This window comes from Bombus vancouverensis, chromosome 1, assembly GCF_051014615.1.
Source record: "Bombus vancouverensis nearcticus chromosome 1, iyBomVanc1_principal, whole genome shotgun sequence".
Taxonomy (NCBI): domain Eukaryota; kingdom Metazoa; phylum Arthropoda; class Insecta; order Hymenoptera; family Apidae; genus Bombus; species Bombus vancouverensis.
This window is the reverse complement of record NC_134911.1, coordinates 20090655-20118413: the sequence shown is the minus strand read 5'-3', so window position 1 is coordinate 20118413 and position 27759 is coordinate 20090655. Positions and strand designations below refer to the sequence as shown.

The 27759-nt window shown below is 38.5% G+C and overlaps 1 protein-coding gene across 1 annotated transcript in view; it reads left to right on the top strand.

Moving 5' to 3' along the window:
• The window catches only part of MESR6 (misexpression suppressor of ras 6), a 419881-nt gene extending 392586 nt beyond the window's left edge, over positions 1-27295 (top strand). Inside the window, exons 4-5 of the mRNA XM_033337922.2 lie at positions 23973-24191; positions 27068-27295. Of these exons, the coding sequence (XP_033193813.2) occupies positions 23973-24191; positions 27068-27200 (352 nt within the window). The 3' untranslated portion in view covers positions 27201-27295. The remainder of the gene's footprint in view (positions 1-23972; positions 24192-27067) is intronic.
• Positions 27296-27759: the final 464 nt, after the last annotated feature.

The following is a 27759-nucleotide window of genomic DNA, read 5'->3' as shown; positions in this document are numbered from 1 at the left end:
CAATCTTGGATATCATTTGAAAAAAGAAATCAGAGCTACAAATTTGGTCGAGTTTCTCGTTCGTACGTCTTAGAACCGTGGTTATCAACTTGTGAGTCGTGACCCTTTTCCTGGTTATCGTGGTTATTTTTAGTTGCACATTTTTAACGTTTATTTTAATCCGCAATTGATATAGTTACTTAAACACGTAATTCTGGACGCTTATACTAGCAATCGTTAAATTATACAGTGGTTAATGGATAATCGCGTTATTTTTGAATAATCACAAAAATAAAAATTCCTTTCGTCGTATTTTTATAATTTTATTATATACAGGGTGGTTGGTAACTGGTGGTACAAGCGGAAAGGGGGTGATTCTACGCGAAAAAAGAAGTCGAAAATATAGAATAAAAATTGTTCGTTTGAGGCTTTGTTTTCGAGAAAATCGACTTTGAATTTTCGCTCGGTACGCGTGCGGTACATTGTAACGGATCTCACTGTAGATCGTTGTCTCGATAGAAAAATTAAAAAAAAAAATTAAAAAAAAATTTTTATTCTATATTTTCGACTTCTCTTTTCGCTTGTACCACCAGTTACCAACCACCCTGTATAACACATTTAGGAAATAGTTCTAGTGTTGATACAGCCACATTGCTATATTCCACCAACGATGACACTAATCTTTAATAAATGAAAAAATAGAAACATAATATATAGAGAAATCAGAGATTATTCGGCTATCGCAAAAAGGAATTGCAATTGAAAAAAAGGTTGGGAAGCGTCGTCTTAGAGGATCTAGACAGTTTCAATCCGCCAAAATGTATCTTAGGGGAAGCTCGGTTTTGCATTATCATACAATCATCGCGTTTCTTTCCGGAGCGAGGATTCCACGCTGCGGAAAACGGGCGACCGGTTGGGGTATACAAGCCCGTTTCCTCAAATCCCTGGAAAGCCGAAGCGCTTGAAATCCATCGGTCTAGGTTTGTTTGGACGCGCTTGCGGCCATGCTCGCAACCCCCCTTTTTCGCCGCCTCCACTTGGCTAGAGACCGAGCAAAAGACGCAGGGATGGTCGATGAGGGGTGTACGGGGGAGGCGGGCATTATAGGAATTGGATTTAAAAGTGCTACACTTCGATGGCACCGCGGAACGAAAACATTTGTCATCCGCGAACGCGCCAGATTGTTTGTGCTTTCCGCTTTCGCGCGGATTGCTTTCACGCCGTGCAGCGTAGACTGTAAAAATAAAAGAATTCGGAGCGCATAGAATATATCTACGTATGTATGTACAATTCTATATGTGCATTACTATCGACGTACGTTGATGCATGAAAACTGAAGAGGTGAAAATTCAAAGATCGTTCGATGGATAAAGATACAATTGCTTTCCGTAGATTTTCTATTTTGTTGCTGTATTGTTGACATTTTTTCTGCAGAAAAATAACTCGCGATTTTATTTCGACGATTGGACATGTTCGATTATTTAAAAATGTATAATCAGCATTCAACGGAGAACTAGAGCTGTCAATCCGTGGCATGTACGTAAATTATTACTATTCGTATCATACAGAAATTATTCTAGTGGAAGTGGTATAATCAAAGAACAAAAGTATATACACGTAATCACGTTTCCATAAAAGGCAATATTAATTCTATCAAGAGCACGTGGAATAATTTTAATAATTGCAAAAGTAGTAAAGATTTCGTAATTCCACCGTTGATAATTTTACTTTTCTGTGTGTATCTTTCTATACTTCTATAGATAGGTACTCTTTGTCAATAAAAATTGTAAACACCTAAACTATAAACGTCAAAATGCTCCAATTAAAAATCCTTAGAATGGAACTTTTGTTTAATCCAATTCACATTTTTCTCCGCGTTTCGACTATTATTCATTGACCAATCCCTTCGTTCATGCTTACATATACATAGATCATTCTATAACGCTCTTTTCACAATTGTCTATCAAACAATTGGCAGTATTTCTAGTGAAATAACTTGGCAATTCATTACTAAACAAAATCTACGGTGCATTCGGTAGAGGACGTATTGCCAAGAGACAAATCGCAGGATCAAGAAAGGTGGGCAAAGGGCGAGTAAGTAATCGTCAAAAGGGAGACGACGGAAGGCAGAGTAGGTGGAAAGGAGCAGAAGCTTGAGAAAGCAACACAGAGATAATTTACCAAGAGAAAATATCGCATTGTGTTTTGCGCGGGAGTATTATTATATCCAAGCCGGTATTATCCAGCAAGATGAGGACGCCGAGTGGAGAAACTGATACAGAAGGATAGTCAGAGGAGGGAGGTTGACGGTAGGAAAGAGAAGAGAAAGAAACGGAGAAAGAACCGTGCTTTGTGCTATGCACAATAATCGAGAGAGAACACTCCGCCGCCTGTGACTCTTCCTCCTCGTTGATCATTTCTTCTTCGCTGCCGGGTTATCTTCGTCCTTCCAATCCTGCACCCTCACAGTTGCAACTCATCGGAGACATACGGCTCTCGCTAGACAACCGTCGAATGAAGAAATAATTTATTCTCTGGCAAAATATTTGAAAACTCGAGTGCCATGAAGTGCGATCGTCATTGAGTGCCATCGTTAACGTTTCACAACTTTTTATCATTTAATATTTTTACGAAGATATAATATTACCATAGTATGTCGGACAAAACAAGATTTTATGACTAATGGAAATTAGAATTTGAAAAAAATAATTGTAAACTTTTACATATGACAAAATTTTATACAACTGAGTATCTATTCTCTTGATAAGAATTGTATTAAAAATATGTAAAATCCTTTTGCCTGTAGAAAAATTTCGTTATTTTTCTGTAATTCTTCTATTAAATGACGAAAGTTTCTATATCATGAATAAAAATTGTAAAAACAATAGATAGAATAAATCTTACATTCTAGAAGGATACTTATTACCTATGAAACAGAAAATTTCATCTGGTTTTCCTAATTTTTCACTATATTACGAAAGCTCGAAAATACTCAATCGAACAATGCAACTTACGCGATATTTTCATTGGTCCATCGATACTTTATAGCGTATTCGTTCAAACTGTAAAATATTTGCTGCATACATAGGGTTGATCTCTGGAAATATAATGGGAAGCTCGAGCAATCGTCACGCGACTGGATCGAACGATACTGCAGCGAAAAATCAAGAATAGCAGGAGTATGTCGGGCAACGATGACGTCGCGGATTTACCAACACACGGAAAACAAGTATCACGAATGGATTATTGAAGCGAAACCAGGAAGAAGAGAACGATGGGAAGAGAGAAGGGGGGAAGCAACATCAGAATAAACGTAACAGCAGACGAAGCATCGTTATAGCATCGTTATATTAAAACATAGCAATAAGTAAGGTTCCCTCCGTCTGTTCTCTTGCCTTCGATGTCAAGCCCCACCCCTCTGCAGCCACCCTCTTGTCCCGTGTGCTCGCGGGATTTTTTTTCATTTCTTGGGATGAAGACGGGACGCTCATAATGTTCCTCGTAGAACAAAGAAGATATGAAATATTCTAAATTCTCTGGCAACTCTCCTCGTACAGTCTTTGATATACGAAACTGCTATGTTTCACGAATATTATATACATAGATATATATAGATATATATCTCACTCGTTTATTTATTATTAATACACACGAGGAACGTGGTTATAAAATATGTGTAATTTCAAGCAAACAGTGCCTTTTCTAACAGAATAATGGGATGATAAAAATTCATGTATATATCTTGATCAATGATTTAAAATTGATTATCGTATGAACGTTTTTTTCAATCATCACACACAAATATTTTATGCCATAAGTCATATATTACAAATCTTATCATATAATAATTACCTGAATTATCAATATTTCTTTATTCAGTCTGAACAATCATTTGTTCCACGCAAAGAAGACAGATGAATATATCTATACATATATATCTGTACATATATGGTCATCGATATTTTTGATACAGCGACATGATTCTCTTCGATATTTCAAAAATCATAATTCACGTTATAAGGCTAAATGGCTCCTTTTCCCCTCTAAGGCACAAAAATATCTCATTAGGAAAAACCGTACGCGTTTCCACAAAGAGTGAGAACATAATTTTTCTTCTCCTTTTCCATTTTTTTTTCCTCTCTTTATCGCGTACGTATAATATACGCAGTTCAAATGTAACGATTTTCTCATAACTGTATTTGCGAAATGGAACTCTCCAATTTGCGCGAATCTCGTTTGCCCGTCCTCTCGTTACCTCATCTAGTCTTTTTATCGTGCTTTTAAAAATTTGCTCAAAACTTTCGTATCGGAGGGGGAAAGGAGAAAAAAGCGGTCTACACATTTCTCGCTCCAATAAATATTTCTACATGAATTCCACTCCTCGCACGAAAAAAATCGCGTTACTTTGTCATGGTAGACACGCAACTATTTTATGATGGTTCGTTCCGTCGCATTATGATTCGTCCGCTCTTGGTTATCAAACGAAACGTGAATGGTTCTATAAGGAATCTTTTAATTTGAGCAAACCCTGGCTCGTTCATTTCCTAGTTTTATTGCACTGACCTCGCGTGTTTCTTCCATTTTCGGTAAAACGAGAAAGAACGATTAAGTCGTCGAAATAATTTTACAATGTAAAGTCACTAATGAGTTAGTGATGTGTTAATTGAATAGAAAACTGTCTTTCTCTTTTATTTATTATTTCATATAAAAATTCTAGACACAGCAGTAACACCAACTAATATGTAATAATAGTAACTAATATCCAAGAACCACAGGGAAACAAGATTCTGGTTTATATATACTAAAAAATTGAACCTAATCCAAAACAGTATCAATTTTATTCCGAATGACTAAGAAGTCGATCTGAGAAAAATGAAAAAAGAAAAAAAAGTTAAATTATTCTTTAAAAACGTTCATATTTGGACAATATTTAAACGAAGGTCACAGGAAAAAGACACGATATATGTAAATCACATTTTCTGTCTGTTACAAGGGACAGTTTTAAGACTCAATGCAATGAAATTAAATATATATTTTTAGCACACTCTTAAACATTTCGAACTATTGATTATTACAACATTGGTTGTATTCATTTTTGTCGTAAAACTCGGTGAATATATAAAGTATTTCTAAAAGACTCTATGTCTTAGATAACAGATTATTTCTCTTTTTTTTTTTTTTTTTTTTATTAATTATTTCCTATCAAAGAACTTCCTTTCAACACGAAAATCAGAAAATCAACAGGAATAGATTCAGCATATTTTTTTCGTGTGGTTTTCGATTAATAAATTATAACCACGCGAAAAATGTATGTATCAGAGAAACTAATCGAGAAAAGAGAAAAATTTCGGATCGTGGAAATTTATTGCTACGCGCATTAAAGCGAGGATCGTTCACGAAGGAGCGAAAAAGGAAGGAAACCGAGATTCTGTAGGAAATCAGGACGGTTGAATGGCACGGTGAAACCTGTTAACCGAGGTCAGGGACTAATTACTTGATTACGTAATTGCCTTCCCGCTCCGACAATCACCCTCCCACAGCCCGTCGCGGCCGGTAAACCCCCCGCTGATTCACCCCTAGCAGCGTGATCCTCACCCTGAACATCTTCCTGAAGAAAAGAACCCTTTTAACTCGAATTAATTCCTTCGGCCGCGAATTCTTAAGTATCTATTAACGTACATCGTCTATCCTATGAACGAAGATCACCTAATCATCACAGAGAAGAAAACGGAAAATGAAAAAAGTGACGTAAAATGATGAAACATGTTTGTACAGACGGAAGAAAAATATTTTAAAAATATTATAGAACTGTTATAAAATAGAGTTGTATAAAACTGTTTAAAAATTGTTACGAAGCTATAAAGTGAATAAACAATGGTATAAAGCTATTTCAAAGTTATTTTAAAACTGTTGCGGTAGAGCAAGGGTAGCATAAAATTACTTACGAACTGTTATAAAACGGTTAAAGTGGAAGAATAATAATGTGAAGCAATTTTATAATACTCTGTCAAAGTAGACGAACATTAACATAGAAAATGTGATTTAACAACATATTTACGTGCGTTCATCACAGAAAAATAATAGAACTCAATAGACGTATTTCTATCTCATCATTCTGGAGCAAAAACGAAGAACTCTGTACACTGTGATGCAATTATGATACAATAATCGTCCGACGATTAATTATAAAAAAACTATAAATATGATGTTTCCGTATTCCAATAGTTTAATTCCAAAGTATATATAATGAGAAATAAATCTCATATACAGACAAAACAACGTACATTATATGTAAAAATGCATCATTAAGGAAACGAGACGGAGGACGATTGCGTAAAAACAATTCCCTCAAAATCCAGCGTGAAATCCGTTCGCCTCGCCGGGAAACGACTTAACCAGTTCGAACACCAACGAGAGAACGAGTGCTTTGAATTTCACACGGTAACGCGCGATCAATTTCGCGTGTCGGTAAGAACAACGGAACGGAGAAAACCGGAGGCGTGACATAAAGCAGCGGGAAACAAAGCTGCAGGCTGTAACGACAAGAAAAACGAAGAGCACGCGAAAGTGGTTAAATTACGTCTGTACGGCTTGTAAAGTAAAAGAAAAAACGCCAACAGCAGCGCAAGAAGAAAAAGCAGAAGAAGAAGACGAAGACGAAGAAGAAGAAGTAGTCTGAATAGACGTGCAGGCGAACCACGAGCTCCGTCTTCTTCTTTCTTTTTGCCATACTCTCATCCTGCGCCGCGTATTGCATAGACGGTAGCACACGTAAGAGGGAGTATTTATACATAACCAACTTTCTACGGGGTTTGTCGTAGCAGCAACAGCAGCAGCAGCAGCAGGAAAGGAGGGGAATTCCGAGGGTACCATGGGGGTGTGTTGCTCTATCTAACGTCGCTCATGGAGCTCGTTAGCGTTGCCCGTGGCAACACCCTTACTTCGCCGACCCGCACCCCCAACCACCAAACCACCCCTCGTCTTGCAACTGGCCATTGGGGTGGGGTACGAAAAAGAAGAGGAGAAAAAAACGCGATGTCGGGCGCATGCGTGCTCGATTCACCATTCGCCATCGCGTCATATGTGCGCGATCCTGTGTGCGACGGCGAATAAGGGGTGAGCCGAGAAATGGGGGAGAGATATGGCACAAAGAAAAATTTGGGGGTGTCTGGAGAAGAGAAGAAGGATTGAAAACAGCCGGAACGATTGTTTAACGAGCCCCTTTAGGATGAACGCGTCGCGTTTCCTCAGACGTTACGATGTCGCCTGAATGCATGCGCATCCTCGAAGCGAGCGAGAATGTTTCGTGAGCGACCGAAGTAATGGATCGTTTAGATAATCTGGTGTTAGGTTTTTACGTGCTCTGCGATGAACGTAGATTTCTGCCGGATGCACGAGATACACGTATTGAAAGTTTAAATTTTATGTGACAAACGGTGGTCGAATGGAATTGGAACGAAAGGCCACTTTTAATTATCGAATGAAACGATCTACAACTTTCTAGCTTTCTGTTGAATGAAAATATCTGTAACTTTTCAATTCTTTCGAATGTGACTTATATTGCGACTTTAAAAATGATAGAACCTTGCGACTATTAGCTTCGAAAAGGTATTGATAATACACATTGCATTTTAATATAATATAAACTTCGATTAAAGAAGAAATGCAACGATAGAATTCAACGACTAGTAATCAAAATTATCGAAATTGATAAATTAGAAGACCAAGTAGAAGCCAAACAGCGTGAAATTGTACACTTGGCTCGCATTAAGCAACGGAGAAAATTTGCTTAGACTACCGAGGCACAAAATCGACGACATCGAACGAAGAGACAACTATACTTTAACACTTCGACATTTCTCGTTATCTTCTTCTTCTTCCTTAAATTAAATTGCGACTCGAAAGAAAATTCTCCAACTATGAGCGTTTCAATTCGATACTCTGATCACGTCAATTTCATTCGACGAGCGAAACTCGAACAATGGACCGGGTAGAGTCGAACATTGGAATTAATAACAAAGTAATTTTTCGTTACTGCTGAAAGATAAGGCTGGTGATATTAATAATGGCATTCGCTGCTCTTGCACCGCGGTGGATTTCATTAAAATACGTATAGGTTACAAAGAGACCGAGGAAACTGGCGAGAATGGGACAGCGAATGAAAGGACGAATGATAAGGTCGGGAACGGTAGAGTAGAGATGGACAGAGGCGAAGAAAGGACGGGAGCAGAGACGAAAGAGAAAGTAGCGGAGGAAAAAAAGCGCGAAAAGAGACGGATGGGAGAAGGAAAGGCAGAGAGAAGCCAAGGGAACCGCTGCGTAAGCCCAGGCCAGATCCGCTTAGGGGATGTAATTAAAATCGGAAAAATGTGTTTAATGAATATTCATTTGTGCCTCGATCTGCTGATATTAAACTGGCTTGGCTCGGTTCGCTTCGAATATTGCCATCCGCCCCTGTGCCGACGGCACGCGGCCGATTAAAAGAAAGACGAAAACGAGAAGGGGAGCTAGAGGAAGAGACGAGGAAAGAAGAAGAGGAAGAGGAGGAGGTAGAAGTTGGTAGGCGGCTGCGGTGATCCGAAACCGACCGGTCATTGTTTCCTTCATCCTTTTTGTCTCTCTTTTTTCTGTCCTTTTATTCCTCCTTTTTTTCATTTTTTTTTTTTTTTTTGTTTTGTCCTCCACTTTTTCCCTTGTACTTTATCTTGCTTGACAATATTTTTGCTTGGCCTAAAATCTATCGGGTGACCGGGGAAATATGGCACACGCCACCGGACGCAGTGCCGCGGCGCGATAAAAATTCACGAAGCTTGAAAAACGAGGCTCGCGCCCGATTTCGCGTTTGTGCCCGCAGACCGAAACTGCGTTATCTCGCATTTTACGAGATTTATGCGAAGGGTGGAATATCAAAATAATTGGATACCGCGAGAATTTGTTATCTATAAACAGCCCTTGAATGCTTCGCAGTCCCACCAACTTCCCCCCCCTTCCACCCCCACCTGATAGGAGCATCATTTTTCCGTCGTGAAATTTATTTTTACGACGAGTCCAATTGATTCTCAGATTCTCGCATTTTCAGTCTCGAAATCGACAAAAAAAGAAACGAATTTGTGCGAATTCATACGGTGCTATGATTGGAAGATTTATTCGGTATCTGGTTGAATATCATACGATCGATTAATGAATAAACAACGAAAAGAATAGCGTATCTCTTGTTTGACAAAGAAGCGAGTATAGATGAAATATATAGGGATAGTAATTTGCAGATGAACATTTGAAGGCGTGTTCAAAATTTCATTTCCCAGATTTTAATATTCGCTACTCTTCGAAGTAACCCTCGACAGAAGACAAAGAGAACTTGTTTCTTTGATCTTCGCTGCGATGCTAACGGAACGTTCGACCAAGTAAGCTTTGAACCGACTTTGAGATTCCAATCGTATCCTATACTCTTCGATATATATCACAGGATAATACGAAAATACTTCAAGTCTAGGAAATCAAAGCAAACAATTTAAACATCGTTTTTCATCGTGTTAATCAACTGGAAAAATTAATATTTTTCGCACAAAACTCTCTTCGAAGTTTTGCAAACCTATACACTCGCGTAATTACCACTATCTAAAAATGTGTATCACATTCGTCGTAGTAGTCGCTTCTAAACCAGAAGACAAGCAAAAAAAAAAAACGATACTCAAGATCTTCAAGAGCTTCTCTTAAGAATATTTTAGCCTCTCTACTTTTTTCTTAATCTCTAATTTTTCTCAAGACAAAACATCTCACGTAGATCACCCGCAGTTCTTGCGTGGAAGCGTCGTTGCCCTTCCTACTCGTCGTTTCATTTCCAGGGGCGATACGATTTCGAGCGCATAAATCGCCAGCAGCCAGAAACAGAAAACATTCGCGACCACCTTCTCTTCTTTATCTTCCTCTTCTTCGTCGCCGGCGTACTCTTTCGTCTTCTTCGAGGGTTCTGCCTACCCTTGTCCCGCTTTTCTTGCCCAGAGGGTGCTAGAGAGCCAGAGGTGGGCGAAACTTTCGAACGAATTTGCATGTCGCTCTCCTAACGATTTCCTTCTTCGAGGAGAGAACTCGGGCTTCATCTGGTTCATCGATAAAAGAAATGACGTTGAATAAGGTTCCCTCCCCCTTTCCTATTCGTTTCTATGCGAGATACTCGCGATAACGTCACGCGATTCGCCCTAAATATATATTTTCGGGGGCTCGTCTTGATACGGAGATTGGTCCTCTTCCACCACAGCCGGGGAACATCGATACTTTTTAACGAGAATCTAAAAACCTGCTGCAACCTCGTGAATATTCATGAGCAAGATAGCGAGGAAAATGTAGGACCAAATAATCGAGTCATCTGCCAATTTGCGAACTCGATATTTAGAATATTATTAAAACATCTTATATATAAGAAGTAAAAAATAACTATAGGAACGAGAAGAAACTTCTTCGTGTTATCGTGCTGTATTGACTGACTCGATTGATCTTGAAAGCGACAAGCACAGAAATTACGAACTACAGCGAGTACATCAGCATCACAAAACAAGTTTCACATCTTATACGATATAAAACGTTCAAAGAAGAAAATTAAAAAACAACTGTAGAAAAGGAAAAAGATTTCCTTTTTTTAATATTTTATATTCATTGATCAATAGTTCCATCTGTATCGGAATATCTACATCAAACACGAAAGCGAGAAGCACAGAAAGCGTAAGCCACGTCGAGAATGTCAGCAAACAAAACAATTTTATCCTGTATAAAATACTTAAATAAGGAAAGCGTAAAAAGTAACCATAGAAATGAAAGAAGATTCTCTCCTACAACGATGTCGTATTAGCTGTTCAATGATACTCTTAATCGATAATTCCATCAATTTCACAACAACTTCATCAAACATGAAAACAATGTGCGAAGAAACTACATTAAGTCGACATCCACAACAACCTTTTTTTGTTTTTATTCTCATATTTTGTTCTACATAAAACAAGAAAAAAAAGGAAACGTAAGACTAACTAGACATAGAAAAAGAGAAATGATTTGTTCCTAGTAAGTACTATACTATACCCATTGATCAACGATTCCATTAGTCCTATAATAGCTACATCAAACACGAAAGCGACTAACACGGAAACTGCAAGCCACAGCGACAGCATCAGCAACAAGACAATTCCCACAGCTTGTTGACAAGAGATAGAGAGTCAGCGTGGATACCATTTGCGTTTCCTCTTTTTTACTCCTCCTTTCGACCGACAGCCCCTCTGGTTCCCCTCTAGGTGCGTTTATCTTCCATACCCTATTGATCCGTAAGTGATGGTGCTCCGGAAGGTGGAGGGTGTCCCCTGACGGGGGTGGATTGGTTCCAGGGCTGGGTAAGGGCGGTAGGTGGTTTTCACGGTGAAGGGAACGGAGGTCGAACTCGTACTCGTACGATTAAATCGGGAAAAAGAGAGAGGAGAGGAAAGGGAAGAAGAGAAGAAGAGAGAAAGAAGGGCAAGAGAGAAGGCTCTAAAAAACGGGCTCGCGGAATGAAATAATAATATTAAGATGGATAGGGGCGAGGGTGCAGGTTCTTCTGTAGGTGACGAGGGAAGGAGAGGGCGAAAGGGATGGGTGACAGAGGCTGACAGTGACGCAAGAAGCTTTTTCATCATTTTCAAACCGCCCTGGTCTAACCTCACCCTTGAAACGGTCCCAAGCAAATCCATACGCGGCTATGCTTTCTCTCTTTCTCTCTATCTTCCTCCCTCTCGTACTATTTTTCCCCTTCTTTCTCTCGAGACGCGCTCCCTATATCGCGAGGGATGAAAGCCCCGGCTAACCAGGTAGACTCGCTATCTCCACGCGTAACTCGCGTATTTAATATCGACGTTGTTTTTACGCGTTCCGGGAAATATTTGCCATCCATGCAACAAATAACGAAGATATTAGTCGGGCAATTCGAGCATCACTTCTTTTATCGCTAATAAAAACGAAAGATCGTTCACGGCGAAGCAGCGATGTTGCTGAAGAAAATTGCAAGTACTTTATCCTAGTGATGTATTTATAAATTATTATAAATCATTGGTATTACGGATTATTAAAGTAGCAGCGATGGTAATATATGTCGCGGAAGATGCCCTTCGAATATTTTAATATCTGTAGTATTTTTATGGCACATGTTTCGAAACAGCGTGTTAAAACGTTCCCTACTTAAGGACACAAACTTCTTGAAACGTCTGACCACCCTTCGCAGTTTTGCGCCCTACGAACAGGGGTGGAGATCTCGAACTGCCCCAATGCTCCAGATCCCCGTAGCATGGCCATCGACGTACCAGCGGCCATCTTTGCGAAACACCCCCCCCAACGACAAACATGTTGAATACCTCTGTATTATAACACCAACGTAAATAACACGTTATTTTATGTATCAGTTTTATCGCACCTTCTTTACGTCACACGTTAAACGTCGTAAAATCGTCCCGAATTATTTGATGTTGTAAAAATATACCACACCATAACGAAAAATATTATTCTTTGTTTTCGCGACGATTATCAGAGAACAGGTTTACCGAACGCGAGTTGCTCGAAAACTGGTCGCTTCAGGCCCAAGGTGGAACCACGATTGGACCAGACGCGTGCAAATCTAACAAGAGGGGATAAGATCATTCCGGTTTTCGATTCTCGAGATCCCACGAATCTTGATTCCTTTCCGGTCCATGTCCTTGTAGACCTGCCTGGACCACGTGGAACCTTCAAGGTGCGCAAAAAGTCTTTTATGAATACTGGATCTTAGGACTTGACGAAAAAACCCTATACACTTCATTCATACCCGTAATCTATAACCTTTTCTTCTTTGCACTTTTATCTTTACACCACTTTATTTAAACAACAGCGAAGTTCCGAAGAATTCTCAAACCAATACTTCAACTACTATATTCGATAATATACGTCATCCTCAATTTCTCCCACTGTTCTCAGTAGTCTCCATTTTCCAAACGCCACAATAATTTTTCGATCCTTCTCACTTATTTCATTTTTTCTTTTTTGCAATTAATTCTCACAAAACCTCGTCGAACAATTCCGTTCGCGATTCGCGGATTGAAAGGCAGCGTAAAAGGAGGCACACCAAGGCAACAAAAGCTACGACGAGTAACGATCGCAGCGAATCGTTATCGCGCTGGAGGATCGCGCGGATCGCGTGTGCAAACGTAGCGGTAGAGACAAAAGAGAGAAGCGAAGAAACGAGCGGAAACGCAGCTCGAATACGCGCGGATGACTGAAAGTATTGGACCAGGTTTGAAAGCGTTAAGGGCCCCCACTGGCCCCCCTGGCCGTCCCCTCCTCCTCCTCCTCATCCTTGGATGGTCGGACCCTCGGATTTATGCCCAGTTTTTATCGCGGTGCTTTGTTCTAGTCCCACGGCGCGACCCTTTGCGCATACATCGCATCACAATGTGTCGTTTTTTCTTGTTCCGGGGCCGGTTCGCGTAATGGGCCCTTTGCACGGCCACCTTGAGGGCTCTTTCTTTCCCAGGGACGTGATTTAGAGGCGCATCTGTCGCGTCGATTCCTCCAATTTCCGCGCCGCGTTCTCGATACCACGATACTCGACGAAATTCATCGAAATAAGATACATTGATCTAAATCAGCAGTTTCTGTTAAGTTTCTCCTTGCTTGATTTTTGATATTTGAGATGGAGAGGGGTAGGAACAGAAAACGTTGTTCGGTGAAATGGATTGGGATTATAAACGAATTGGTTAATGTTATGGAAGTTACAAATCGTGCCACACGTGTGTTCAACTGTAAAATGGTAGTTGATATTGGTACGAATACTTCAAGAAAGACACTTGGAATCGAGAACAAAGAAAGGTGTGATAGATAATGATTCTTTAAACCACTCATTTCCTGAAGTATGATGAGTGGGATAAGAAAATTTGTTAAGGAAGAAGCTAACGATCCGTAAGAAAGAAAAATACAATTATTTAAACAATCTGATACTTTCTACTAAATGTAATAACTATTAACGCATATCTCAATATATGCATCTTAATTTGTTATAAATTAAAACTGAAACCTATAGGCACGTAAGAACATATAAATATCTCCTTTTCCTTAAGTTCAAATTTCAATGCTACTTTATATACACTTCATACGAATTAATAAATCATCAAGCATCAAGACATCGCTCCACAAATTAAATTGGTGCTATAGGGTGTGACTAAAAATAGACTACGTTCCTGAACATTATGTACATTTGCATAGCTGCACATGCCCGTGCCTGAGAATCTAGTCCCATCCACGAAAGAAGAACGGAAGACGTGCCCCTTCGTACGAATTATACTAGTTCCCCTTCTCCCACTTTCTCGTTATTTTTCTTCTTTTTTTCCATGACTCACACGGTCGTGCATGTGAGCATCGTTTTTCTTATGCGGGCCCGTTAATTCGTGCGAGATCACGTCGCTAACCGATGATCTACCGCTCAAGAGAATCGTTTCTAGAGTTCTATACATATATCAGATCAGTGTCCAAAGACGAGGGCGGGAAGTTTGCGGATTATACACGCTATGGAATATCTTGAGCACCCCCTGTTGTATGCTTTCTCATACTCGTTTCATGTATAAGGTATGAATTTCGAACAATTCTTTATTTCTATCTTTATAGATTATTTTAAAAAGAACGAATGATACGATATCATTTGCGCGCGCACATACATGATTATGTGGATTTTATTTATAGAGAAACTTTATGGGAAATCCTATATATTGCATGAAAGAAATATTTAATTTATGAAACAATTATTCTGGAGGAAAAATTTTTTAAATGTTAACATATAGGTTGTGTCTCTCTGAATTGAACAATAGGATATCGCATAGTGTAGTTAAAGTACAGTTAGTAAAGTAAGGTATCGAAAATATATTCTTATAAAAATTTGCTTGATATCAAACAAATTTAATATCATTATTGAAAATTTATAATATATTTTCCGTAAATAGAGCAGTGACAAAGATTTAAAAATTCCATTAATTCTTCAAGGAGAGCGTTATTTTGAAACACTTGGTGTGACGAATTAAACGATGTGCAAAAATAATGGTTTCATTTTGTAGGAGGTCACAAGTTCGTGAATATTGCATGTCGCATGCCTTGATAAATCCTATTAAACCACTAAAACCAATCAGACATGTTGAATTTTTGGAAACATTTTTCCTCTGCACGAAAGTTACTACTAACAATGAGGAAAAATTAGTAAATAATCGAGAAACAAAAACTTAATACATTAATAATTATTCGCCTAATTAATTATTAGTCACCGTAAAGAAGATTATTACAGATTCATAGGAAACACGTAGATCACAAACCAAGGAGAAGCTTTTTAACCCAGCACTATTAATTCATAAAAAATTATATTCACAAAGTGTATCTGTCTATCGAGCGGCATAGCAAGCGCAAAAAGCAGAGAATCGTTTTGCATAATATCAGACTTACAAAGCGGAATATTTACGATGAAAGTCTCGTACAGGTGAAGCAATTCAGGGAACACGTTACGTCGACGTGTGTCGTTAACTTAATAATTGACCGTAACTACGCGCTTCGGCCACGGAAAGCTAAAACCTCCTCCAAAAGGAAGAGAATAGAAATAAAAAAATTCGCAAAAAAGAAAAGAACGTAAAGAACGCGACTGTTAACCGATGGTCAGGCGTTTTAGGAACTTACGTTTTTCCCCAGGGGCGGTACGGCGGGATATTTAGCATACTAAAGAAACCACCCGCGGGGCGGCCGGTTCCGTGGAGTATTCATTTAAAAACGAGTTCGAGGATGCAGCTTTCGAGCGGCGTACAAAAAAAGTAAGTTAATTGGCCGAGTCGAATCGATGAGATGTTAATAAGCGTTCCGTCCGCAACGTAGACCAAAACCGGGCTCGCTTTTCGTCGGTTTAAAACTCCGGGGAACTCTCTCAGAAAGAATAGAATGGCGACAATGAGTTACGAGGAAGGCGAAATCATTGGTAGACTTGTGTCGCGACCAAGGGAGAAGAGAAAAAAAAAGGGGATGGAAAGGAGCAAGTTGAACTACTCCACCCCTTTCGTCCACTCGCGGTCGCCCCCGATCAAGGATAATTGCATTAATTTATTCCCGATCCGCCGCAGAAATTCCAGATCCTTCGGGCTAATTACGTTATTAAACGACCCCGCGCCTCCTGCTTCCTCGGGATTACGTCTCTCGATAAAATTCCTCGGGGAAAGCAAAGAACCGGCCACCGTTTTCTTTCTTTCTTTCTTCGGTTCTTTGGCTCTTTAGTTCCTTCTTGCCACTGTTAAATTGCAATTTGTACGAATCGCGACCGCAGAGATGCAGGTGGGGTGGAGACGGAGCCAGGAAGTGAAGAGTTCTTAAAAAATTATTACCACCGACTCCCCGACGGTATTCAACCGCGATCGATAGGGACGAGTGACAAAGGGAAAGTTCGTTAAGCCGTTCCCGTACAAATTGTCGATCGCGCTCGCAATTAAGACACCGTTCTGTTGAGAGTTCTGCTCCCGCGTCGATTCGAAACGAGATCGAGTTCCTGCCAACTTGGTATACCTTTCTCGTGAGACCCTTTGCCCTATGACCCTTCTACGAACGGATGACGGTCGATCCATTTTTATTTCTTACGAGATCGTGTCTAGGAATAGGTTAAGACAGCTGATGCTTGGGCACGCAGGATATCATTTGCATAAGGCTCTGATTTAAGGCGCATCAGAATCGCGTTGTTCGTGTCTCGTCCATCCGGAAGATAGGCACCCTTACACGGTTACACCGCATGAAATTTATAATTAGTAGGGGCCGATTTTATGCAAATGCAAATGCAATAATAGCGACGACGTGCGCCACGGATGCGGTTCACATCGTATCATGTTACTCGTGTTTCTCGTCTCGTTAAATATTCTCGCCTGGCAGCCATGTAAATTTCACGGGGACATTAGCCGGCGAAAATTTCGCATCACCGATATCTCGTCTTATTTATCGATCTAGAAGTCGTTTCACGGAAATTTTTCCGCAAAATTCTTTAATTATACCATCGCCAAGTACCATTAATGATTGAGCTTCTTTTATCTTCGTTTTCGGAACGGCGTATTAACTTCTATCTCGGTTGTGGAATTATCAAGAAACGTTCGAAGAAGAAGGGTTGCTTCGTTTCCCTCGAGCAAAATTTATGCAAATAAACTGCTAGTTACGGTCTATATCGAGGATGAAAAGAAACATCAGCGATGATGAAAATAAATCTTTAATACCGTCACAAGGCTCTGCATTCAATTATCGTGGCAAGGATGCGAAGGAACCAAGGGGCAATGGCGAACGGGGAGAAAAACAAGCAGAGAGGCGCATACGTCAAAACGAAACGGCCCTTTGGAATTTCTAATGAAGTGTGTGAACTTCAACCCGTTTTCTAGGCGTAACCTAATTAAGTCCTGAACGTGTATGCAAATTTTCGCTCAGCGGGACACGCAGAGGTTAAAACCAGCCTCCCTTCACTGCGTTCGCCCTGTTTCTTCCTCTTTCACCCTCTTTCTCTCGTTCCGTGTACCAATGCAGGGAAAACGTTCGTACGACGATTTTGCACGACACGTATTCTCAGTCGTCGTCAATGTCGAATCGACCGTTAATTAATTAATTTCGTGCCGAGGGGCCTAAGGGAGTTCCGTTGCCAGATTGAAATGTTCAATGGCAGTGCCATAAGGAAGCAAATTTTGGCCAATTAGTCTTTGGTTTGGCAGAATAAAAACATATGACAATGATCTTTCCCTTTCCTTCTCTCGTTCCCCTTTCATTACATTTAACGAGTATTATTCCATGTGAAACTGTTATTATTACGTAATAACTTTTTAGAATAATTGGACATTCGTCGTTTCCGAGTAATTTTAGATCTTTATAACGTAGAAATTTGGAGAGATTTGTATGAAAAATAACTAGCGCAAGTAGCACAATAACATTAGCGGACTATCACATTTTCTAGTAGTTTGATAACATACTTAAGTTAGAAAAAAAAGTAATTGGAAAATATAAGAACCTGTGTCGATCGATCTGTGGATGATCTGTTTAACTCGGTGTACGGTACATCAAAGTGCAACCTGCGTGTCCCACACTGCAGCTGAATGCATCGTGTATCGACAATGGTGTCGATGGTTCGATGGGGATGAATATCTATTGATTGGCAAAGCCACCCCTTACAATCGCCTCGATATATAGGCGTATACCTGCCGCAACCCCAAATATATTCGTGCTACCTGCGAGTATGCAGCAAATTGTCCTGTTTTCAGAGCCACGTGCCACGAGTCAGGTACATCCATGGTATCGGGCACGCATCGTTGTCCTTTTTAGTTTTAACAGTCGATGCCGATAATCACTGTATATTAGCTTGAAAAAAAATACTCACAGAACTCAATAAATAAAAGATGTTTCGATACTCCAAGATTATAAGGATCTGGTAAAAGAAATTACTGTTTATAAAGTAAGATTAATAATTAGATTTCACCTAATAATTAGATTAAAATAATATATACATATGTAAAATAATTGGAATACAAATTTCTATCGCGTTGTATACGAAAATATTTAAATAATTGATATGAAACTAGAAAAGTTGTATTTCTAAATTGTTATAGAGTGATTTATTATTCACCGCGATCTCGGGGGAATGTCATGGTTCCTCGCGTTTAAAATGACGATAATTACCTTATATTCTACCAGAATCACTGTGATTAGTGTAATAAAGAAGATGGTAGGAAATTGCTATGGGATTAACTTACTCAGATATCTCATTAAATTTAGGAAGAAAACTACAACCTGGGGATTAACTCGAAATGATTGTATATTAAAGATCGTGTCACTGATCGAAAACGTAAGTAATAATACGAAGGATTCTACGTGCACACGTTCGTATCTACATGTTATCAACATCGCTTTAAAAATTTAACCCTTTTAAAGTTATCAATAACTAAGATATAAAACATAAGTATCATAATATACAGATATTTTAAACAAAATGATATTACATTTTAAAATTTTTGTACATCAAAACTGTACTAAACTAAAATTTTCACAAATTAAAATTAAATTATAAATATAGCGAAGATTGAAATTATAAATTTTTTACCCACAATACTACAACCCATTTTGCGGAAACAAAATTTTTTATATTCAACAATGATTTAATTAAAAATTACATAGAATTTTCATCTACATTATTACAGATTGATTTTTACCAAATTTCTCACGCATTCTACACACTTTCAACAGTGTACGGTTAAAGGAGCATATTATAATTACAAAGCAAAGCGTTGCATATAACAGGCACGTGTTTTAAACAGCCTCGATGAGCTTTTACCTCTGATCACACGCATGATCGCTACCAGATCCACATCCATTAAAAATTGGTAACTCGATATCGGAGTATTGTCCTAACGTACTCGACGCACATGCCTAGAAAGTTTGCTCAGTTATGCACAGGAGATCCGAAGAAAGCGATACATTTATTATGCATATCTAAACAATGTCCTGGACGGGTTTTCTCCTGAACCATGTTTGTTCATGCGCACGATTTCATATCGCGTTGAATCTTCCGAGCCGGAAGATGAAAAACTCTACCTACGTTGTAACGTATCTCTCTGTGTACGTTCTCATGTAAATGTTATTTGTATAATTCAATTCGTAGAACAGTAGCTGTTCTTCTATAACGTAATATCTAAAATTAAGATAGTATTTTTTGCGTAGAGATTTTGATCACTTGGAGAACAGTTTATTTTGATGATTTAATTATTAAAATTGTGTAATAAAATAATATCTCAAATAATTTTATAATGGCATAAAAAGTATAATTTCAAATAATTTTAGATATAAGGAATCTTAAAATAATAAGGAAATATAACATTAGAAACGAGTTGAAAGCATTATGTTTCATATGACGACGTATTTTTAGCGTAATTTATAATTTATGTTGTTGAACGAACGATGTTTTACATATTACAATTATTTTCTATTATCAGGAAGTTTGTTATTTTATCTTTCATCTAACATGCTCTGTTCATGTCTGTGTTCAAATAACGTATCGTTTCTTTAAACGCAACATTAATATTGCAACATCGTGCTACTCCGTACAACATTATACGGACACCATTTTAAATGAATTTTTTACTCTATCCATTTAGAAAAAAAAACGAATAATAATAATTAATCCTGGATTCGTGGGAAGTATAACAACGATTACGATGAACGAATTCTTTAATCTCCTATAACCAGAACTTTATTTCCTTACGAGAGAAAAAGATTGTAATTGGACACAGTTTATTAATATATTCTTAAACGTATAATTAAAGATTTTTAATTATTGCATAGAAATAACCTGAGTTGTGTCTGCGTAACGGCATATTAATAAGATACGGGATTATAGTGATAAACGTTTATAACAAAAATTTTAAAAAATATAAAAACAACGTTCGATCCTCTTCTATAACCATTATTTTCGCTGATAAACTCGTTTAACACAGTTGCTCGCATTCTTGGAAAAGCCAACATCTACGAATGGTCGACTTTCGAAAATGAAATTCGCGATGCACGTTCTAAAATTTAGAGTATCGATTACATACGAGAGGCGGTCGTTTGCCGAGCCGGCAATAAAAGAGAAAAAGAGAAAAGGAGGAAGAAAAAAGGACGAAGACCCCCTTCGCATCCGGATACGCTCCACTCCTGTCAGTCGTATGTCAACCCTCGTTGTTTTTTTGCCGCGCTCTTAATAATTGATCATCTGATTACGATACATTATACCCCCCTTTTTCTACTTTGGTACACCGTCAGAGAGGGCATTATTCGTGCACCGAGGGAAACAGAGTAAACGGGCGAAACAGAGAAGGAAACTTTTTCTTTCCGTCGCCTGGCGAGGGACGACCATTTGCATATAGGCCCCCTTATCGACAAATACACCGGGGGCGCCCTTCGTAATGAGGGCCCCACCCTTCGCCCCTCCACACCACCATTCTTTATTTTTTTAACGTGGACCGCCATTGTCCGTTAACTCATTCGACGTGGCACCGTGGACCAGCTTCGTATCTCCCTTCCTTCCTCGTTATCCACTTCATCTTTCTATCGTCTCCATTCTCTCTCTCTCTCTCTTTCTTTCTTTCTTTCTCTCTCTGTCCCTGTCTCTGTCTCATTTAAAATGTTTCGCCTCGCTCTCTGTATTTCACTGGCTCCACTCGGTGTGTTCCTGTCGTGTTTGAACCGAACCGCGACCTTCCAGGCTGGGAACCCGCGTTAAGAAAAAAAAAATAGAAAAAATAACGACAGAGAATAACAGAACCGGTTACGCGTCGAAAAATATGAATCATAGAGATAAAGCTAGAAGCGTGAAAACGTGGATGGGATTCTATACTGTGGCATCTGCTTTTCGAGATAGACATAAGAAAAAAAATGATCGCTGATAAAGGTTTTGTTGGATTGCGCAGCCGTCGTGTGGGACGCGTGAGAATGATCCTGTAACAAGGATCGTTGCATTTATAATAATAATTGGCTTCGCTTTTAAATAGTACTGTAGGTTAATTGTCTGTGTGATAATTGAATTATCTAATTTGATCTTCTATGACGCAAGTGTAGAGCTTTGTTGCGGAGGAAGCTTCAAAATTGAAAATCATAATTCTATGCTTTGCAATTAAGTACTCGTTATCGTGAATCATTTTTGTTCTTTTTTTCATTATTTAATCATTCTGTTAACCTTTTTATATGCCTTATTTTACCGAATAGACCAACTCAATTTTCTATATCTCTAAATTAAGATTTCTTTGCCAGAAAGAAGTAGATATTATACTCATACTTTCTCCGCTTTGTAACAAATAATTAAGAAAAAAAAAGAAATAAAACGTTCTTCCTGTTATATATAAAATTATTATATACAAACTTCCCATTAAACAATCCACGAAAATTAAGCTCTCTAATTAATAGTTCGAAACACAGGAACCAAGAATACTAAAAATTTTGCTGAATTCATCATAAAATTTCATTATTGTATCGTTTAAGCCTGCACGTCACCTTAAAACGAATGGCCCTAACATAACCACGAAATCTCATAAATCCGTGATAAGTTTCTCAATGATCGTTCTAAAAATCACTCTCTTAACTTAGCTGTCAGGTGATCGATATAACATGCAAAAAGATTCAAACCTACAGAAAACTTCATAATGCTAAAAATATAGGCATTCTATAGGAAATGGGGTATTCTAAAGAATTTCAGTCATTTTTAGGAATAACAGGTCGCAGGACATAGGGGACCGGTTTTGTAACCTAGAGAGACCGATTGTTACCGACTTCGTTACACAACTGTTAGGATAATCTGCGGCGAGAATCATGAGCCGTGATACACGTATACAGCCATGTATAGGTTATGTCCGGTCCAAGGGGTGAGGGCAGGTGTACCTTTCGAGAGAATAATTAATATTCAGCGAGGAAAAAGTGGGCGAGAGCCGGCGATAGTCTTCTCTTATGAACAGTTAGCGCGTTAGCAAACGGGCACATCGCTTCTAGACACGCAGCTGGTCCTCCCAAGAAAGACTTCCAGGCCCAATTATGTTCGTCTTGTCGATCGTCCTTACACCGTAATTGTTTCGCGTTTGATCTGTTGGTCGGTACCTGGCCGGAAATTTCGTGGGACTGATTTTATCGGACTTCTTGGATTCCTACCGTACTCCTGGAACTTTCGAATTTCTATCCGAAACGATGAAGTTCCTGAATAGTTGAATACGGTATGCACAGTGTACAGGTACTAGATTTAAACTTTCTTTTATCCGCCTTGAAATAGAAAAGGTAACAGCCTCGTGTAACAACTAAGTGGATATATTTCTCGAAATAGCGATTCATGTTAAAGTTCCCCATTTTCATGGCGGAAATTTGTATAACGATAACTAAAAAAAGTATGTCAAGCCAGAACGATCATGAGGCACGGTTTCACGAATAAATCGTAATCTACTAACATAGATATCGGCAATCTTCCGGTGAAATCTCAGTAGCCTTGATAACGAAAGCGTGTAGACCGAGCCGCAGGACGAATTGCAGCTGCAGAAAACGAGGAAAACTTATGATCAGATAAGGGCGAGAGCGGGAGGCAAGAGACCGGTATAAAAGAGTTAGAGAAAAAGAGATAGCGGATGAGGGGTCGGAGGAAAGCGGAGTACAAATTACGACCACCCGGAACTGGTCTCGTGGCCGTGTTAACTTTCGTCGCGTGCCTTCGGGAAATGCCTCAACTTTTGCAGCCACGTGTTATCGTCCGGGCATTATAAACTTTCCATTGCTCGGCCTTTCCCTCTCCCTTTCCTTCTTCCCTTTCCTTGTTTGCTTTCATTATTTACGACGCGTTAACGAAATTTACGGCTTGCCCTTGCACTGTTTTCTAGAATTTTGTGACTCGGTCGAACTCGTAGAGTCTTCGTTATACTTTCCTCGTAAACATATTTTCCCAAAACATTGACCAATATTCCTCGTTAGATATTCGTTACTTTGTAGTTATCATGCTGTAAGGTTATATTTTGGATACCGTTAAATGCAGTACGTTCTTTTTTCAATTATCTACAATGTTTGAAAAGATAATATTTTCATAGTATCATTGTAATAATAAAAATGATGTAACAGGTTAGTTAATAAGACTCCTCCTGTATAAAGTGAAGAAATATAGTGAACGACGCTATTTAATATGTATTAGTTTTCGTCGCTTATTTAACATTTATATAATATTTTCAAAATGTATTTTTCCTCTCTCCTGGAAACGTGAAAACAATGACCACGTTATATGTATACAAACTTTAAATATGAATTAAGTTCGACCGATCAATTTATAATCAGGCAAGATGCTGCAATAAAATTTAAGCGAAATATCTAGAAAATAATTGGAGATCTAATTGTGTATTTCATACTAAGCAAACAGTTCAATTAACTACTACGTACGATTAAATATTATAACCTTAACCTGTTTTGTGTTTCAGATATGAGGCAGTGGAATTAATCTATCGTGAACTGACCAGCGTTTACAAGCAATCGGAAATTGATTGGAAAATAATACACAATGCAGGTTGCACTAGAGATGATACTGATTTGCCAGACCATGTTACTGCGCCTAATGACCTCAATCGATTAATCACCGTAACATTCAGATCCTTTTTGACTGCTCTGCCGACTCCTCCTACGATCGTAACAATTGCAAGGTATGAAGGGATAGTACATTCTTATACATCGAATTTTTACATTCTAAATTATAATGAAAATTCATGCCTTTTTCTGCTACAATCGTGTTATGTATTTAATAACGTAAAAATTCAAATGAGCTGTTTCAAGCTGATAATAAACGGCGCGTATAAATAATATTTTATTAAAAACTCCTACAACTACAAAACTATTAGCTACTTTATGAAAGAAAATTTTCTACTTCAGAATTTCTTACTTTAAACCGATTTCCCAACAAATTTGTTTTTCTTTCATACGCGATAAGTGTTTTCCTTTACCTATCGATTTTTTTAACATTATTTTCTAAAATTTCCACGCCAGGCTATGTAATCCTATTTATCATAGTGACCCAATTGAATAATACATTCGATCAATTAACCAGTTAACTGTAGCGACCTCTTTGAAAACTTTGAAAAGTGTGTGCCTAAAATGTGTCGTAAAATGTAAGCGATGACGAGTATACTCGTCAAACACAGAATATGTGTGGCTGTTACAGTACAGAATTAAGTTGTAATTAAATGACTGTTTCATTTTCTAATTTTATTACTGACAGGGCTCGTCATAACGCAAAGTATTGCCATTTCTTCATGACGAGTATAGTCGTTAAAGACAGCTAAGTGGTTAACATAGCCTCCAGCAAACTTAACAAAGTAATCTTCCCCAAACATTTCCCCAAAATAAACGAAACTGTCCATCGCTAAAAGGAGGATGGTAACAAAAATAGCCATCGATAATAATCGCGCCGCGGAATGTTTTTGAAACGCGTGAAATTGAATTCCAAGGCTGCCCGTCTCTATCGAAGGTAGAGAACGGCAGGGTCGCAGATGGCGTGGAAGAAGATGCTGGGAGGGCTGGAAATAGAGAAAAAGGGAGGATCGTAGGGGAGGTATGGTTGGGTTGGGCGAAGGGTGGGTTCATGGACGTTCGGCTACCATGAAGCCCCACCTCCCATGTGGGCAAGGGGTGGCCTTGTAAGGGGTGTACAAAATCAAATCCCCGACCTTTCGGCACTCGTTGTCAGATGTCTCTGTCTTCGATGTCCCGCGACAGATGCTAATTATTCCTTTTTATCTCTGTTCTACGGTCTAGTTGGCCGGATGATTAAGGCGAGACACGGTAATCCGTTTCTCAATTTTGCCGGCTCTCGTAATAAACGCGCCACGCCACGGGAAATTGTGATTTATGAAACATACGAGACGCGACGATACTAATGAGATCATCGCCAGAGAAGAGATCTTTCCACGGACTCTGAAGCTCGTCTAGAGTCGAATTCTACGATTTCTTCTGGCAAAACGCGATTAAGTTCATAGCTTTATGTTATAGTTTTATTTAGTTCCACTGCGCATTATTGATGGTATTGTCTATTTACAGATATTAATTACCATTAGATTTATCATTACGATTAGATTTTGCTGTGTAAAACTAACACAGGATGCTCGTATGTAATAATTTTTAAATTGAGGTTTCTTTTATTTCATTGTTATTTGAAGCCAGCTTAACTGATTAGTCTAATTAGATTAGGAAATATAGTCATACTAAATCATCCACCTATGCGATTATTTAGGTCAATAAATTTTATTAATGGTTGAACCGTTTCACATAAGAAAATAAAACACGAATGTCATTATATACTCAAGACTAAGAAAAGTACACCTAAGTGTGTTATATCAATGTATATTACTTATTACAATAATTCTTCTTCTAATACCATTTATGCTACAGTCTGAAATATATTTCATAGCATTCATCGTGTGAAAAGGAAGACAGAGTATTTAAAATTATATTACCTATACTTATTCATCTCGTAGAAATATCTAATAAACCAAATTATGCAATGGAAACGTGGGTAAAAATAATGGAATAATCTGTAAATGGTTGATTTGGCGCCATCTCGTGATAAAATTAAGGAAATAGCATTCGGACTTCCGGCGGTGGCAGAAAAAAAATCGATTTCATCCCACTCGGCCCACTTGCAGCCCTCGACGACCCCTTGGTCTCCACCCCCAGCACTCCTAGCTTCCGGGAAAGACGCGGAAACGCCGCCGGATGTCGCCTCTGGACGGCACCGAGGTTCTCTTTCAGTTTGCCAGACGGCGATTAAACAGAAACAAGAAGAGAGAGCGAGTTTACGAGACCGAAAAGAGACTATTTACTATCGTTAAATGTACATTTTATCCTGTGATGTTTATATTTCACCAAATCTTTGATTATTTTTATTTCCACTATCCATCGCAATTTCTTCATTATTCGGTCGATTTTACGATATCTACGTACTTTATCGTTTATAATTATTTACACATTTCGCTTGATTTATAGCAACGACGTTTGATTTTGACCAAAATTAATAACAAATCAATAACTTACTTATAATCATTTTTCATGGGATCAGCAGACTATAAATTTAAGTTAGCTGTTAAAATGTACAGGAGATATGTCTACTACATACATTCATTGTTTATATATCGATATTTGTATCTGCCTCTGTATCATCTGTATCAGTATCAAGTTTCTTTATGAACGTCATTTTCTATCTAATTCAGAAATTAAAGAATCGGAAAATAAGGAACTTGTCAAGTAACAAAATAGTTCTACAAGATTTTACAATTGGAATCGTCAATTGTAAAAATCAATTTAAATCAAGTCATAGTGTTCTATTATACGTAGTGTAGAATTATTTGCAAGCTACCATCTTTTATTTTACTTTCTCTAAAGAACTTCAATATATATATTTATTTATATAATAGACATTTATAACAATTATATATTAAACATTTATAGAACTGCCGATATATTAGTCAACGGAACAGTTTGATGAGAAAGCACACGAAGTGAAGAATATCTGTGCTCTTGTTCACAGATCCAGCGAAGACGAATATTGTCCGTCAGAGGACGTTGATCAAATTCAGATGGCAGTGCTCGAAGAACTTCGTGAATGTTTAGGAGATATCGACATCCAATTGGCTTATCAAGAAGAGGAGCAATCTTTTTAAACATCGAAACATAACATAACCACCCTTTCCTTTCCAAGATATAAATGTTAATCGAATAATGTTCATTTCAATACAATAAACGTTTTTACAAAATATATTCACCCCTCCGTTAATCGTATCTTCTGTCAGCCATTCCGCGGTCCATAGTAAAAATAAAATCTACCGGTTCGAGCAGCGGGTCGTTACTAAGACAACGAGTTCTCGAGTGAGAACCAAATGAAACGCTCGTAAAGACCAATTACACTTTTTTCATTGGGCAAAGAAAACTAAGTCGAGGAGTCCAGTAACGTTGCATCGAATCGATGGAATACATCAGAAGATCAGAAGGCGAGGAGGGAGAAGGAAACTGGCACGTCTTTGATCACAGCGACGATTTACATAAGATCGGTGCCACTGGCCCATTATAAGAAGCGAACACAATGCCAACCTGAAGGTTAGCGTTTTTCTGCACTGAGTACCCCTGTGCCCCTCTCTCGTCCCTTCGGCCGCACATTTGCATACCGTAGGCTAGTTTCCCACACGTCTTAACAGCGATCGTTTCTTCCTTCTCTTTCGAAAA